The sequence below is a fragment of the Lactuca serriola genome, chromosome 3 (assembly GCF_051521515.1).
Source record: "Lactuca serriola cultivar US96UC23 chromosome 3, Lser_US96UC23_V15, whole genome shotgun sequence".
NCBI lineage: Eukaryota > Viridiplantae > Streptophyta > Magnoliopsida > Asterales > Asteraceae > Lactuca > Lactuca serriola.
This window is the reverse complement of record NC_136410.1, coordinates 174,240,549-174,257,596: the sequence shown is the minus strand read 5'-3', so window position 1 is coordinate 174,257,596 and position 17,048 is coordinate 174,240,549. Positions and strand designations below refer to the sequence as shown.

Sequence of the window (17,048 nt, the reverse complement as noted above, 5' to 3'; positions counted from 1 at the left end):
TTTCGCGACGCCTGAGAAACGTTGTGGCAGGTTCACATAGTCACAGTATGATTATAGCGACTCACCTAGGGAGATAACAATTCATAAAGTTTACGGGGTTTCATAAAACCGAATTAGGTTTTAGATTCATAAAGAAATTTACTTTCTATATCATTTTAAACTCACGACATTTCTACTAAGAAATGATGATTTCTTATACATTTTAGTCTTTGGTTATAAGGCTACATTTTTCGGATTTCAAGGAAAATATCGGATTTTTCTGAAACAAACGCGACATTTACATGTGAAAGACTTCTACTAAGTTTATTAATAAAAGCTTATGAACTCACCAACCTTTGTGTTGACACTTTTCAAACAACTTGTATTCTCAGGAAAACACTAAACAGGTAATCAAGTGCTTTTGAGGATGGGACGTTAAGGCGTCAAACTTTTCATATTTTGTCAACATATTGTAATTGATTTTGAAACATGTAATTCATACAAGTGATGTAACTTTTTCAATTATATATATGTTGGTTGTGTTTGCATAAATTACTATTGAAATTGTGGTTATGATACTATACATGAAGTCCTCCACCCCCGGACGTTTCCGCCATCCTTGGTTTGGGGGTGTGACAAAGGTCAATTTTCCTCCCACTGTTTCCTTGGCTTATGAATTCTCTCTCGCAGAAGACACCCCTCCTTGCTACAAAGACCACATTCTCATTGGGTTTGTTGAAGAGGTAACCAAAGGATTTATGTGGGTAGCCAATGAAAATACACCTCTCACTTCGAGGTTCGAGCTTATCGTGAGTCTGGCGCCTCACGAAAGCCTCACAACCCCAAATCTTTATGTGGTCTAGATTGGGAAATTTTTAGTCCACATCTCATGAGGATTTTGGCAACCTTCTTTGTAGGGACTAGATTAAGGATATGGGCAACAGTCTCTAAGGCATACCCCCTAAATGAGATAGGTTGCGAAGCTCGACTCATCATGGAACGAAGATTACGTCTCTCAGCCACACCATTCAACTGTGGTGTCCTGGGAGGTGTCAATTTTGATACAATCCTACATTCCATAAGATAATCGAGGAACTCTGTACTAAGATACTCACCACCTCAATCGGATCGAATCATCTTAATGTTCCTGCCCAATTGATTCTCTACTTTATGTTTAAACTCTTTAAACCTTTCAAAAGTCTCCGACTTATGCTTAATTAAGTAGACATAACCATATCTACTATAATCATTAGTAAAAGTCACATAATAACGATTAGCATCTGTTGTGGCAGTTTTGAAGGGTCCACACATATCATTATGTATGAGATCCAACAACCCTCACCCCTAGCACAAGAACCAATGAAGGGTGATTTTTTTTCCAAGTAAGCACGATTCACAACTATCATCTGACTTTAAGTCAAATAACTCCAAGACTCCATCCTTTTGGAGTTGGCATACGCGTTTCCTGCTTACATGTCCAAGACGACAATGCCATAATGATGCTTTATCCAAGTTATTAGAAGAATCAATACACAATACATTATTTCCTAGGTTATCTACAACCAAAATAGTTTCATACACACCATCACAAGGTAATGCTTTAAAATAAATAACATTATTAAAGAAAGCATTAATACCACCACATTCATTATCAAATGAAAAGGTAAAACCTTGTTTGTACAAACCATGAAAGGAAATAATATTTCTCACCATTTTAGGTGAGTAACAAAATTTATTCAAATCTAATGTAAACCCACTACTTAGCAATACAGAATAAACTCCAATCTTGGTGATAGGTGAAGCTTTCCTATTCCCCATGATTAAGTTTATCTTCCCATGCTCCACATTCTCACTTCTTCTTAGTCACTGCAAATTAGAACATATGTGAATACCATAACCTGTATCAAGGACCCAAGAATTAGAATAGGGTGAGTTATTAGACAATATAGTGTAAATACCTGCATGGTTGGGTTTTACTTACCCATCCTTAACATTTTGCAGGTACTTTGGGCAGTTCCACTTCCAGTGCGACTTTTCATGGCAATAGAAGCATTCAACCTCTTTTGGGTCAGACGAAGGAGTGATAGAACCTTTCTTGGTTCCACTTAAAGAGGATCCATCAAGGGACTTTCCCTTGGTACCATTCGAAGGGGTTTTCCTTTTTTTTCCTTTACCTTTCCTGATTGCCAAGACAAGGGCGGAGTTAGGAGTAGGAGTGGTAACAACTGACTTACCTTTAAGACCACTTTCAGCGGTCTTCAGAAGTCCTTGAAGCTTGCTGAGGGTAACTTCCTCCTTGTTCATGTGGAATTGATCATAACACGAGAGTAAGGAGTGCAAAATGATGTCAATTGCCAACTTCTCGGGGAAGTTCACATTCAATTTCAGCAAACGATCCACATACCTTTGCATTTTCTGCATGTGGCCCGTGATGGGTTCACCATCCTTCTTCCGGGTTGTTATCATGGAGGAGATTATTTTATACCACTCTTGACGAGCATTCTGATAGTATCTTTCCATCAATTCTTGGTGCATCTCAAAAGGGTAATAGTCCTCATAGGACTTTTGGAGTTCAACTGTCATTGTAGCCATCATGATACATGCCACTTTTGTGGCATCTCTCTCATGAGCCCTAAAGTCAGCGATCTCCTGGAGAGTAGCAGTAGACTCATCGATTTCCTTCAGCTCCTTATCGAGGACATATTCTTTTTCCTCGTAGCGAGTGACCATCCTGATGTTCTGGATCCAATCCATAAAATTGGAACCATCGAAGATGACTCTCCCAGAAAGGTTCATGAGAGAGAAAGAGTCGGTATGGTTTGAGCTAGAAGCAACATTGTTGTAACACATCTGAAAAAGAGGAAAATACAAGTTTAGATTAGATATAAAGATAGTTCTTAATAAAATACCCAAATGTAATATTAAGGGTAGGACCCAACACAATATTTTATATCTTAGAAGAGGGATGTCGTAATTCAAGATATAAAATATTTGAAGGTAGGTGAATGACGATTCACCAATTTCCACCATGAAAAACGAAATAAACTATTAGGTTTTAATTGGTTTTTGAAACTCCTAGATTCTTTTGAGATTCATTGAACTTTTCAATAGCATGTTTCAGTCTCGAGTATGCCCTTCAAGTTTTGTAACTGGGATGCCGAGGATTACAAAGCAAGGTGTGAAGTAACCATGTAAATTACTTGGTACTCTTAATGTTTATCACTGAACTGATGTGCCGGTTAACCGCACACACTCCACCGATCTATGATGAACCTTAAGCCACCATTTTCCTACCTTGTTAAGTCCAGGTTAGTGTGCCAGTTAACCACACGCTCTACTAACGACTTAAGAAAAGTGTCAAGTGTAATTTCATGGGTTACCACCTTATTCACATTTCCCTAAAGTAACTAAGATTGGGAATTTATAAAACATTTAGTTACTTTATGATCATCATACTTTTAATGAGGATTAAAGTCATTGTCCTACCCGTTCGGCTAACGACCCTCCACAAGTCAAGGAAGCGGTGGGTGAGAGTGGACACCTGTCACACCTTCGGCCGAGGCGGCGGAACACGTGGGGGTGTATGACTAAGTTCATGGATCACAGACAAATTGAATATATAGCACAAGTACAAGAATAAACAAAATAGCATTCATGTTCCATCTTGATATTTGAATACAATGTTTTTTTACAAATAATAATAATAGTAGTAGTGGTGGTGGTGGTGGTGGTCGCCGTCGCCGTAGCCGCAGCTGCAGCAGGAGGAGCAGCAGGAGGAGAAGCAGTGGTGGTGGTGGTGGTGGTGGTCGTGGTCGTGGTCGTGGTCGTGGTCGTGTCGTCGTAGGTCGTAGGTCGTCGGCGGCGACGGCGGCGGCGGCGTCGTCCGCGTCGTCGTCGTAGTAGTAGTCGTCGTAGTCGTCGTAGTCGTAGTAGTGGTAGTAGTGGTCGTAGTAGTGGTCGTAGTAGTGGTCGTAGTGGTCGTAGTGGTAGTCGTAGTGGTAGTCGTAGTGGTCGTCGTCGTAGTCGTCGTCGTAGTCGTCGTAGTCGTCGTAATCGTAGTAGTCGTAGTCGTAGTGGTAGTCGTAGTGGTAGTCGTGGTGGTAGTCATGGTGGTAGTAGTGGTCGTAGTAGTGGTAGTGGTGGTCGTAGTGGTGGTCGTAATGGTGGTAGTAGTGGTGGTCGTAGTGGTCGTAGTGGTAGTCGTAGTGGTAGTCGTAGTGGTAGTCGTAGTCGTCGTCGTAGTCGTCGTAGTAGTCGTAGTCGTCGTCATCGTAGTAGTCGTAGTCGTCGTAGTCGTCGTAGTAGTCGTAGTAGTCGTCGTAGTAGTCGTGGTCGTGGCCGTGGTCGTGGTCGTGGTCGTGGTCGTGGTCGTGGTCGTCGTGGTCGTCGTCGTAGTGGTCGTCGTCGTAGTGGTCGGTCGTGGTCGTGGTCGTGGTCGTCGTCGTCGTCGTAGTCGTAGTCGTAGTGGTAGTGGTAGTGGTAGTAGTAGTAGTAGTAGTAGTTTGAATGTAATGTGTTCGCTTTTATAAATATGAATGTTTCAAATTAATGAACATATGTACATGTATAAACATTGTGTACTTAAACATATAAATGAATATGCATAGTAATAATTTGAATTCTTGAAATGCTACAAAATTTTATAATTTTTTGTTATAATATACAATGTCACATAAAAATCATAAAACTTTATATAATGTAGTATTTGTTGTGTGAGCTGAATATTTCTCGATAAAATAATCATAACACGTATACAAAAAGTTTTCCCTAGTTTATTTTTAACAATATGGTAAATCGTTTAAATAATTATATTTTTATAAACTATGTTTATTGTATTTTCGCATAAAAAATAATATATTTGTATAAAAAAACTATATAAATAGACTCTAGGGTTTGATTTTCCAAAAACATACAACTAGGGACTCATTTTGTAAAGAATCTCCATGGGAGGGGCTGTTGTGAATAAATGACATCACTATTTGGGGATTAAGACTGATCTTTTAAGTATTTGTCAACTCAGGGTAGATTTTGATAAATTTAAATACAAGTTTGAATTGTGTTGACCTTTGACTGGGTCAAACTCGGATACCCGTTTCTTTTTGAAGCTCCATGAGCGATCCAGGCTCCATTTACAAAGGATTAGGTCTTCTATCATCCCGTTTCCTGCTTTGATCGAGCAAATGGCGACGAATTCAAAACGATGAGGCCGTGGGAAATTCGATTGAAAGGAACACGAATCGATCATAAGGGGAAAAACGCAGAGGCAACAACAAAACGAAATCGGAGGCATAGTGGATTTGGGGTTTCGGTCGTAGTGTGGTCGGGGAGAATCACGAAGGAATACACGAACAAGAGCTTGTAAGGGGCGAGGTTTTCAATCTCCGATGAGCAACTAGACTGAAGAACAAGGGAGAAGCAGCGAGATGGGGCTGTTGCTCCGATCGAAGCAGGTCAGGAGGTGGAGAGGTGCACCGTGGATGGGTGCGAGAGCTGGTTCGTTTGAAGCAACAACAACCCCAGGAGGGTGTTCGACGGTGTTTGTTGATGGGGGAAGGGGCAAAGGAGGGCATCGATCTCCAGTGGGCTCCCTTGGTGCGTTTGGTTCGTCTCTGGCAGTCTCATTCGAGGAAGGAGTCTTCGGTTTCATCTGTCCGAAAAATGAACGGACCAAATCAAATCGACGGGGCATGGCAGCTCTAGTCAGCAGGAAGACTAAGGAGGCGATGGAGGAAGTTGATGCCCGATGGCTTCTGGGTTTCTCTTCTCCTGGTCCGATCAAAAGCAAACGCGAAGGAAATGGGAAACGTCTGGATTGAAGAGCAAGGACGAAACAGGTAATACACTTGATCCATTCATTTTTTTTTTATTGTTCTGGATCAAGATTGATTGGGCAAGAAGTTGATAGAAAAAGAAAATATATGTTTGGGTTTTGGTTGTTTGGCAGAAGTTACCCTGATCAATAGAGAAGGAATGAGAGAAAGGGTGGGTTGTGGAGGTTGCGCAGTGGCCTTACAGTCGGTGGTTCTCAGGAAGCGATATGAAGAAGAACGGAGATGGTAGCAGTGAATCAACAAACAGGTAAAGAGGTTTTTTTTTGTTTTTGATAAATGTCGATGTTGTATTTGGGATGTGTGTTTGTTGATTGAGATTGACAGGAAGAATATGAAGAAGAATTGTGTATGGGTTCATTGACTGGGTACAAGGAAGGAAAAGGGAAGGAGTGAAGCAACGTCCATCTCCAGCGACCAGCAAGAAGAGAAGGAACCGCTAGGGAACAGTGGTGTGAAGGAGTGCATGCTTCAGTTAAGAAGTGAAAAAGAAACACGTTTCAGCTGGCTGTCCTTTTATTTGTTTATTTATTTACTTATTTATTTATTTGTATTTATGTATATGTATGTATCTGATTTGTATTATGTATTTGTTTTATTATGTAATGCATGTATAAGTTGTAATTAATAAATTTCTATATGTATCACTACTAGAAACGAGACCTTCTGCGTCGGAATTAGCAACGGAACGCTTCTGTAGCTAATTAGCGTAGGTTTTACGAGGGATCAGCGATGGATTTCAAAAGATCCTTCAACTAACTTAATTTCAGAAATTTATTGAGGGGTTATCGAGGGATTAGCGAGGGATTTATCTAACTTTTTAGGAAAAAAGAAATCCCTTGCTGATATGTTGTAAGTTAAAGGTTTTTAGCTAGGGAACAACGATGGATTTGTTAAAAACATGAGATTTGTTTCTTGGGCCTCGCCAATCGATCGTTGAAAGGCCCACGCCTTTTTTTTTTCATTTGGAGCTTTTTTCTTTTTTCCTTCCATCATTTTAATTCCATTCCGTCTGAAAGCCAATGCGTTGACTCAATTCCTTCCTCCGCCCTGGAAATCACCTCCACCACCGTCTGCTTGCTCGCCTCTCTTACCTGCATCGCCTCTCATTGGCGTTTACTTGAAGCAACGCCAAAGAACATCCTCGCGGCTTTCCTCTCGGTCTGTCTCCCTTCCTCATTGACTCGTGGTTTCCTGCCAACGTTGTTTGATCTGTTGGTTGCTAGAAAATTGTGGTGGTCATCCCATTCAAGCTCTTGTTCTTACAAATTTGATTAACTTTGAGGTAATTTTGAACTTTTGTGGATGAAATGCATAATTTTAGGCCACTGTTATGTGTTATATGTCTTAGATGATAGTACTAGCTGTGCATTGATGTTACAATTGATGAAATTTAATTAAATTTGAGGTAATTTTGGATGACATTGCTATGAATATAATTTTGGTGCCGAAGAAGAAGGTAGTAATGCGCCACTTCCTGAAAGGGTAAAAGTCTCCCTTTTCAATTGAATTCTTAATTCTATCGATCAAAATAATAGAGTTATATAGCCTAATACTTTACATGATTAGAGTTAGACATTTGCTTGTTTCATCATGGATTGGATTTTTGCTAATGTTTAATGACTTGATGCTTGAGTATTTTAATAGTATTTTATCCTATCTGATGGATTTTATGGTTTGTTCTACCTTTATAGATTCTCTTACATTGCTTTTTGAAGGATTTAGATGTTCAAAGTCAAGCTTGTGTTTATTTGGTTTAGTGTTTTTAGATTTTGGTTTGATATTCCCTTCAAAACGTGTACAACTTTTTTAATCTAATAGTTGATTACTTTTGGTTGTTATTGAGTATCAAAAAATGAAGTTTTCGGTATATGAACAATAGATGTGGATTGAAGTCTCATTTTCCTTCTACTTGTTGTTCCAAATATTATTCTTTGTAGTCTTTTGAATTATGTTTTGAGTACTTTTAGTTACACAAGGCATTTATGTTTATACGGGTCTTTTGTAGTTAGATTTTTCAAAATAATCTTTCATTCTGTACACTTTGATTAATGCTTTTGACTTATATACACTTTGATTAATGCTTTTGAATTTTATCAACAACAGTCCAACTTGGCAGTTCCTGATCATATAAGATTAAGAGAAAACTTGGAAAGGGAGGATTTGGACATATGAATGCATCAGTCCCTAATGAAAGAACGGGTCCTGGAGCAATAAAGGTATCACATTATTTTTCTAATTTAATTGCTTTTTAACAAAAGAATTGATATGATTCATGGTGTTATTCAAGATGTGGTTGTGAATGGCGCAACTGTAATTTCGACTCCAATTTTGAGTATAATAAACAGGAAACATCAACATGTAGACAAAGGAGGAGTCACAAATGAGATTAGATGGCGGATGTTAAGTGGGAAAAGTCGTTATCCTGAACATTTGCCCCTCCTCTCAAGGGCTGCTGCCATTTTCTGGGTGGGTTATTTGTCCTTTTACCATTTCAATAATATTGTTTATTGCATTTTTTTAATTTTATTTTTAATTAATCTGGGTTTGGGTTTGGTATGGCAGGAGTGTTTTGATCCCATTGAAGGAGCATCTGGCCATGATCTAATCCCTGTAATGGTATACGGGTATGATGTGGTTGAACTTCATCTTTTATCAACCTTGAAATTCTTCAAGTTTTCAATTTGCCCCCCTCCACTTTTGCAGGAGAAATATATATGGATAGGAGTTTGGTGGGATATATTTTGTTGTTCTGATGGCAGAGTATGTTAATGTTTTTAAATAAATAGAAAAAAAAAAATTTGTTTTGTTTTTCCAAGTAATTTTTTTAAAAATTCAAATTCAATATATTTATTTATTTATTTATAGAAGTTTGATTAATTATATATATATATATATATATATATATATATATATATATATATATATATATATATATATATATATAATCAATTTTAGTTTTTTATAAAAGTTCAGCATTTAATATATTGTTATTTAATTTTACTGGCTTGAATACTTTATGCGTAAAATGATGTCTGACAAAGGATAATTATTTGTTGTTGTAGGTTAGAAGACTATCTGCTTGTGAGACAATAGGATCTGCTATTATTTTGCAATGATAAAATTGGAACATTGACATTAAATTTGGTATGTCTATGTCTGTTTACTTATTTTTTTGGATTATTTTTATGTTTCTTCAAATTTGTAAAATCTTTATTATTTTGTTGTGTTCAGATGATAGTGGTTGAGGTTTATATATGTGGTAAGAAAATTGATCCACCAAATAAAACGTCTGAGTTGCCATCTAGACTTGTATCTCTTCTCATTGAACTGACAGTGTATTTTTACCTAAGGTAAATTCGTTAAGAATTTATTTATTTTAAAAATAATTTTTTGTAATCGTTTGAAACTTTTGATATAGGTTGGTGGAAATGTGGAGGTACCATTTACTCATATATTATTTTCTTTTATAAATTTTAATTTTATTTTATCATCTTTAGTAGTTCATGCATTCTCCTTCAACTCAGAGAAAAAACGAGGCGAGGTTACAATCAAACTGGAAAAATCATATTTTTATTTGTATTTTATTATAATTATTTTTATTTAATTGTTTTTAGTATTTGGTATTATACTTGTTCTAACATTTTATTTATTAAAGAAACTTTATATTTGAAAGTACAGATGTCTAATGCAAGTGCCATTCCATATATCTTTTCTTTTGTTATCTATTTTTGTATAAAAAGTACTATGTTGGCTGTTATAACATCCTATTTTTGTGTTTCTTAATCTATTTATGTTGGCTGTTATAAGTTATTTCATGTTTACTTTTACTATAATAGGAGGCTTATGGAAGAATATTCGGATTCGCATCTAGTACAATAATGCCCCAAAAGGTTCGTTTAATTTTGTCTATTATAGTATCCTACTTCTATAACATTTTACTTTATAGTTTTTCCTATCATGAGATTCTAATAACAAAATCTAACATATTATTTTCATGTTTTAACTGTACGTTGTGGATGAACACTGGAAATGTGTGGTGAGATGGATATTAAAGATATTAAAGATGTGAAATCTGTGAAAGATTAAAAATTATGAAATATGGTACTTTGAAATCAAATATCAGTTAATGTTAAACTTTGATATATATATATATATATATATATATATATATATATATATATATATATATATATATATATATATATATATATATGATATTTTAGGATTTTTTGGTAAACTTTGATGGTTGATGCTTTTTGTTATTTAAATATTAATGTTTGTTTTGGGATTGTTTAATTTATTTTTTATTTTTGTTTTAGATTGGTAATAAAAAAATCAAAAAATATGTTATTATGTTATTAATTTGCGAGGGTTCAGCAATGGACTAAAAAAAATCTTTTATCAAACATTTGCGAGGGATTAACGATTACAAGAATCTGGTATCATACATTTGCGACGGATCAACAACGGACTGCAAAAATAAATATGGAGATTTGAAACGGATCAGCGACGGAATAATGTTACTACATTTTTTCGCTGAATCTCCTAAATAAGTGTAGTAAGTAACCATTTGTGATGGATAATCTGTCACTAAATCGTCGCAAGTAAAAAACAAATATGTCGCAAAAACTCTCGCTGGCACATTAGCCATGCTTAAATTGGCTATGGAGTTATTCTGTCGCAAACAATCATTAGCAACAGAATAGCGACGGATTGATCTGTTGCTGAAACTCTTGTGTCTAGTAGTGTATTTTGTTTGGTTTGGATTTAGAATGAATGTAATACCCTAATTATTTGTGCATTTGGATGATTATTGTTTTATTTTACTAGTTATATACACTAGCATATGTATATGGACTTTATATAAATTGAAACTCATACATTAGAAAAACGTAAAAATATTAATTTATTAAATCTTGGTCTTTTAAAGTTAAAATAGACACACGTATATTTATGATATATATATCTAAACATAAAGAATTAGAAATTTATATATAATAAGTGTCCAATTTGTCATTATACACTTATAAACATTTTTCACAATAATATCTACAATACATTTTATATATATTTATTTATTACCTCAACTCTGGTTCCTTCGTATTGATTCATATAATTTTTTTTAAAAGTGTGTGCTTAAGGTTCAGTTCATGTTGATTCCAAAAAAGCATACGAAATTGAATTCCGTTATACTGGTCTCCGTGAAATGACGCTTAAAGTTTTGCGTTGAATTAAGCTGAAAACGTCTAATTTTTGACTTTTATAAATATTTTTATCAAAAATATTTCAAATATAAAATTAAATATTAGACCGTAGCCTGAATCCAAAAAATGTTTTCGTAACTTCTATTTGAGGTGTGTAAGTCCCTCAACGGATAGAAACGGCTTGAACGATTTTAAGGAAATCAGTATTGTATTGATTTTGGATTCTTAAAACGGTCATATCTTTTGCATATGAACTCTGTTTTGGTCGTTGTTTATATTTTCGAAATCAGGGAAACATGTACTACGAGACTAGAATGTTTGTATTGCTCACGGCTGCTTAACACAAATTTATAGTTTTTCAGATGCATTCCTATGATTGTAGTTTGAGCTGTTTGATTGGTTTATTAATTTACACATTTTGAAGTAAAATACCATTTGGTATCTTATAATAGTTGAAATAACTCATTTATTTTATATTAGATTCACTAAAATTCAATGAATAAAATTACAAAGAGATTTACTGTGAACTTGACCGTTCACAGTTTGTGACCTAAATTCCGGGATGTCACATTACCTCCCTGTTAAGGGAATTTCGTCCCGAAATTATTAAGTTCTAGATTCTTTTGTTTCACTATCATTTTGTTCTACTAGTATTTCATTCCGGTATTGGAGGGAGCACCGTTGAAAAATTGCGGATACTTTTATTTTATTTGATCCTTACATTTCCAAGTAAACTCCGACTCTCTACGAGGGTTCCATTAGGTGTTTACTATTGTTATTTTTCTTTGTTTGAGGCTTTTGGTTTCTCGATTAATGATCTCCATCGGTTCCTTCACGAAGTGAAGTTTAGTGTTGACCGGGATCTCATTAAGAGGAAAGACAAGGTTCTCATCATAGAAACACTTTTGAAATCACATACGTGGGAGGTGTCGTGAACTTTGTTGAGTTCTTGAGGTAATTTGAGTTTGTAAGTCATCGGACTAATCATTGCTAGGATTTCACAAGGTCTGATATAATAGGGAGTTTAGTTTACCTCGTTTTCGAAATCTAATGACGTTTTCCATAGTGCGACCTTTAGTAGGAAACTATCTCTTACTCTCTTACTTTGAACTCTAAGGGTTTATGTACGACATTAGCATTTGTTTTTCTGACGGCTACGTGCGGTCTTCTAATCGTTCCTTTACCTGAACGATCTTCTGTATTGTTTCATTAATAATCTCAGGGCTAGTGAGAAGAGTATCTACAACATGCTTATCAACCAATTGGGGTATCCCTAACTTCTATCCAACATATCAGAGAACGACATTTGGTCCGTACATGGTCTCGAATGGAGTGATCATTATGCTAGTATGCTAACTGTTGTTATATGAAAACTCAGCTAGTGGTGAGTGAGTATCCCATTCATTACCGAAGTCCATCCCACAAGCGCTGAGCATGTCCTTCTAAGCTTGTATCGTTCTTTCACTTTGTCCATCTGTTTAAGGATGATATGCAAAAATCACGTCGAGTTTGGCTCTTAGGAACCTCTGTAACGATTGCCAAAATATGGAAGTGAATCTGCTCTCTCGGTCTGAGATAATCGTTATTGGTACACAATGTAGTCTGACTATCTCCTTGAGATAGATCCTGGTGAGTTTCTTTACCTTGTCAATTTTCATGATGGCTAGGAAATGGGAGGACTTGGTCAAACGGTTAACCACTACTCACATGGTGTCATAACCGCTTGAAGTTCTTGGCAACTTCATTATGAAGTGTTTGGTTATTTGTTCCAAATTCCATTCCAGGGTTAGCGGTTGTTGTAGTAGACCATACGGCTCCTGGTACTCTGCTTTGACTTTGGAATAAGTTAAGCATTCAATGACATAGTTAACAATCTCTGTCTTCATGTTGGGTTACCAGTAAAGCTTCTTAAGATCGAGATACACCTTATCTGATCCGAGATGTATTGAATACCTTGAATTGAGAGTTTTTTCTAGAACTAGACCCCAAAATTCACCAAACTTTAGGGTCCAAATTCGGTTCATGAAATATTGTATTTTGTCTTCCTTGAGCTCAAACTGTTTGTCCATGCCTCACAGGTTTCCTTCCATGATTTTCCCAGGTTTGAGAGCTTCTAGTTGAGCATCTCGAATTTGGGTGGTGAGATTCGAGTAGGTGGTTAGGGTTAGAGCCTTTACACTAAGTGGATTTGCTTCTCTTCCTGGTTAAAGCATCCACTGTAACGTTTTCTTTACCAGGATGATAACGAATTTTGCATCCATAATCATTTAGCAATCCGACACACTTTCGTTCCATAGAGGTAGTGCCTCAAAATCTTTAAGGAAAACACTACAACTCCCAACTCTAATTTGGAGGTAGTGTAGTTGGTCTTGTTTGATTTAAGTTGTATGGATGTATATACAATGACTTTATTCTTTTGTGTCAGCACGCATCCTAACCCTTGGTGCGAGGCGCCGCTGAATACTACAAAGTCTTATGTTCCCTTTGGAAGAGACAAAATAGGTACACTACATAATAACTGATTCAATTTCTGGAAGGCAAACTCTTGCCTGTCTCCCCAATTGAATTCCTTGTCTCTCTGGGTTAGATAAATGAGAGGCTTGGCTATCTTGTAGAAGTTCTCTATGAATCTCCGTTGATAGTCTGCAAGCCCTAGATATTGGCATACTTCGGTTGGTGTCGTTGGTCAGTTCGAATGGCATAACCAGAAACTTGTAGTGATTGTACCGAGTCCTAAATGTCGTCTTTGGAATGTCTTCTTCTTGAACTCTAGGTTGATGATAGCCAAATCTTAGATCGATCTTTGAGCATTAACGGGATAATTGTAGTTGGTCGAAACAGGTCATCGATCTTTGAGAGTGGGTATCGGTTCTTGATGACAAGTTTGTTCGACTCTCGATAGTCGATGCATATCCTAAACAATTCATCCTTCTATTCGACAACAATACTGGAGCTCCTCATTGAGAGCAGCTTGGTCGGACAAAGCCTTTGTCAAGAAGTTCTTGGAGTTGACTGGATAGTTCTTGCATTTCTGATGGAGCCAGACGATAAGGAGATTGTGCCACTGGTGCTGTACCCGAGATTAGGTCAATTTGGAATTTGACCTGTCTGACTGGAGGCACTCCAGGTAGATTCTATGGAAATACGCCCGGATAATCACACACTAGCGGTATGTTTATGATTTCCTTACCCTTGTCTTGCATATCCACCACGTGGGCCAAGAAAGTGAAGCATCTCTTCTACAAACACCTTCTTTCCTTCATGCAAGAGATGGTTCTTAGATTCTTTCCTGATTTGTCTATGTAAATCACAAGAGCTTCGTTGTTAGGTATAGGTATTCAGATGACTTTTTCGTGACATAAAATATCTGTTTGATGAAGTGATAACCAATCCATCCGGATGATCACATTGAAACTTCCAATGGTCGTAGGTATTAGGTTGACGTGAAAGACATGGTCATTTAGGGTCTTTTTGCAAAATTTAGAGGCGTGACCTCTTAAGTTACAGATTTTGCAGGCCATGCAATTTCTGACATGGTGAAAGTTGCACTTTATATGGTGGGATAAAGTCCTAGAGTAGGAATTTGATTGAGTAGGTGTGTTTGTGATTGAGATGTACACAACTACAGGTTATGGACTAGGATTGCGGTGCTTGAAGTTCCCATTTGACTTGCCATGGAACTTCCTTTTTGTACTCCCAATATGTTTTTTTGGGTTATGGAACTCTGACAGATACACTACTAAGTCAATTGGTAGGTTAATTGCTTTGCACTGTCAAAGGTAGTGGTTCTAGGCGTAGTAAGTAGACCGTGAACTAGTGTAGCAAATCCCCAGATGTACCTTTAGGTATTTTTGTATTCTTAGTTCACCATTCCCGGGTAAAGGTTTGCGAGGTCGTTAAATCAGAAAGTATAGGCAGTTACATTCAATCTTTTTATGGTCGGGTTCCAAATTGTAGAGAGACAATTGAAATCCTACCGATTTCAAATGATAGAGAGAGAAGTTTGGAGACTATTGAATGATTAATTGGGAACTATGGGTTTCTCTGCTACGACGGTAGCGGAGCCGTTGGTTCTTTGTTCTTCCTTGAGTTTAGGTAGATTAGGAAAAATCTAAACGTTATTCCAGATTTTTAAGTGTATTTTAAAATGGATACGTAGCATTAGGGTTGATATATGGTTTCTAAGACACTAGGTTTCTGCAGCGAATCTTAAGAACATTCTTCAATCTCTAAAACTTTCAACCATTGTAGTCTGTCAAACTCCTTGCTCAAGGTTTGTTGTTCACCATCTCGACCATAAATATCATTGGCGTACGTTCCAATTTTATTTATGGTATGGCCTATGTATGGTACTAACCTTAATTGAGGCGTTTGACCTAAAGGGTTGAGTTGGTATTTTTAGTTGGAGGCATGTTAGAATTTTATTAAATGTTCTCATCGTGGGTCAGAGTATATATAACTCTTATATGTTATTGTTGGTGGGGTTTGCAATATTATTAAGTTTAGCTTTGTAAAGTATAAGGGTTGAATTTTAACTTTTTAAAATTCTAGGGGTTGGAACTAAAGTTTACTAAAGTGACTTTATATGTTCCAAAACTTGAGGGCAAGTTTTGTAACTTTACAAAACTTTTCATTCCATAACTTATGAGTTAATGGTTTATTAAAATGAGAGACTTTTCATTTTATATAACCTATTTGTTTATTAATGGACTTTAAAAGAATGACTTTTGGTAATCCATAACTTGAGGACAAATTATGGATTCCATTAAAACACATAATTGATCAAGAATTAATCATTAAACAATTTAGCAAGTAATTCCTATGATCTAACAATAACTCATAAGAACATGAATCTTCATATCAAAATTTCAAGAATCATATGAACACATATAAGCATGGAATTTTGATATTAGCCATTGTAAATTGATTAACATAACCATTACACCATCTAAACCAAGTTTTAAAACATCAAAATAGTTTAGGGTAAAGTTTCTAGTCCATTTCCAGCAGCAAAAGTAGAAAAACTGCAGTCAGAGCCTCTTACTCGTCGAGTGCAAGAACCTACTCGACGAGTAGGATGAATTTGTACTTGGACTCATCGATTCCCCCCATGGACTCGGCGAGTCCACTATCCAGACAACAACTTTTTCGATTTTTCAGCAAGTTTGCATCAAATATCAAAAAAACAAGCATAGGCTCTGATACCACTGATGGGTTTTGAGCATTCTAATACTCCTAAGGTGTACGTGCAACCCTAGAAACCTTGGATCTATGTTTTACTAAGATACATGAAAATTTGATTTTCCAAGGTTCTTGACTTAACTAGCATGCATGGGAAACATTGAAACATAATTGCTAGTAGAAGAACATACCTTTTGAGTTGATTGGAGTCCTTGAAAACCTTGTGAGCCTAGCACCTCAAGTGTGATGCCTCAAATGTCTCACACAACACCACAACACTTGGAATAACCTTGAGAGAAGTACAAACACTCTTGAAATTCGGCTAGCCCTCTAGTTCTTTTTTAGTGTCCGGTTTTGCTAGTTATGGGGTTTCTTTTATAGTGTGCCACAAGTAGGGTTACACCATGTAAACCCTAATTTGACATGGCTCTTCATTTCCATGATCCATGGGTTTATAACCTCCATGGAGCATCCATGAAGCACCCTATGGGTTTTAGTCTAATTAATATAAACCATGGATCATTAGCCCGCTATACAAGAATAGATGATTTACACAATCAACCCCATATATTTAATTACTCTCCTTTTGATCACTTAATTAATTCCAAATTAATTCTTGATCAATACTAATTAAATAATATTATTAATATATTAGAACTTATAATATATTAATAAACCTTAAGTGTCACTTCTCGCATTTAGTCTATCCAAATGTTGCAATGCCATGCAACCAAAATGGACCATGCCAAACCGGGTCAAGTACATGCCAGTAATAGTTATAGACTTAGACACCTTATCCAACATAAGGTTCGCAAAGGATTGGTTGTTTGTAGTTGGAAGTATTAAAATGGAT

General features: G+C 36.4%; 1 protein-coding gene and 1 long non-coding RNA gene across 2 annotated transcripts; one reads left to right on the top strand and one right to left on the bottom strand.

Moving 5' to 3' along the window:
• Nucleotides 1–1,623: 1,623 nt before the first annotated feature.
• Nucleotides 1,624–5,108, bottom strand: LOC145095891 (uncharacterized). Its single transcript, XM_079033704.1, has 4 exons — nt 5,069–5,108; nt 4,542–4,609; nt 1,961–4,499; nt 1,624–1,877 (listed from the first exon to the last, which is right to left on the bottom strand). The coding sequence occupies exons 1-3, from the start codon at nt 5,106–5,108 to the stop codon at nt 3,573–3,575; spliced, it is 1,035 nt and encodes a 344-aa protein (XP_078889830.1). The 3' UTR covers nt 1,624–1,877; nt 1,961–3,572.
• A 15-nt stretch (nt 5,109–5,123) lies between these two features.
• On the top strand, nt 5,124–6,464 carry LOC145093387 (uncharacterized). The gene is made up of 2 exons (XR_013702846.1): nt 5,124–5,813; nt 5,924–6,464. It is a non-coding gene; the product is annotated as an uncharacterized LOC145093387 (long non-coding RNA).
• Nucleotides 6,465–17,048: the final 10,584 nt, after the last annotated feature.

Coding starts and splice junctions, on each gene's coding strand:
- LOC145095891 (XM_079033704.1), bottom strand. CDS start 5,108: ATGGAGCCTGGATCGCTCATGGAGCTTCAAAAAGAAACGG. Junction 4,610..5,068: donor GGAGCTTCAAAAAGAAACGG/GTATCCGAGTTT, acceptor AAAATTTTGTAG/CATTTCAAGAATTCAAATTA. Junction 4,500..4,541: donor AGTACACAATGTTTATACAT/GTACATATGTTC, acceptor TATTTATAAAAG/CGAACACATTACATTCAAAC.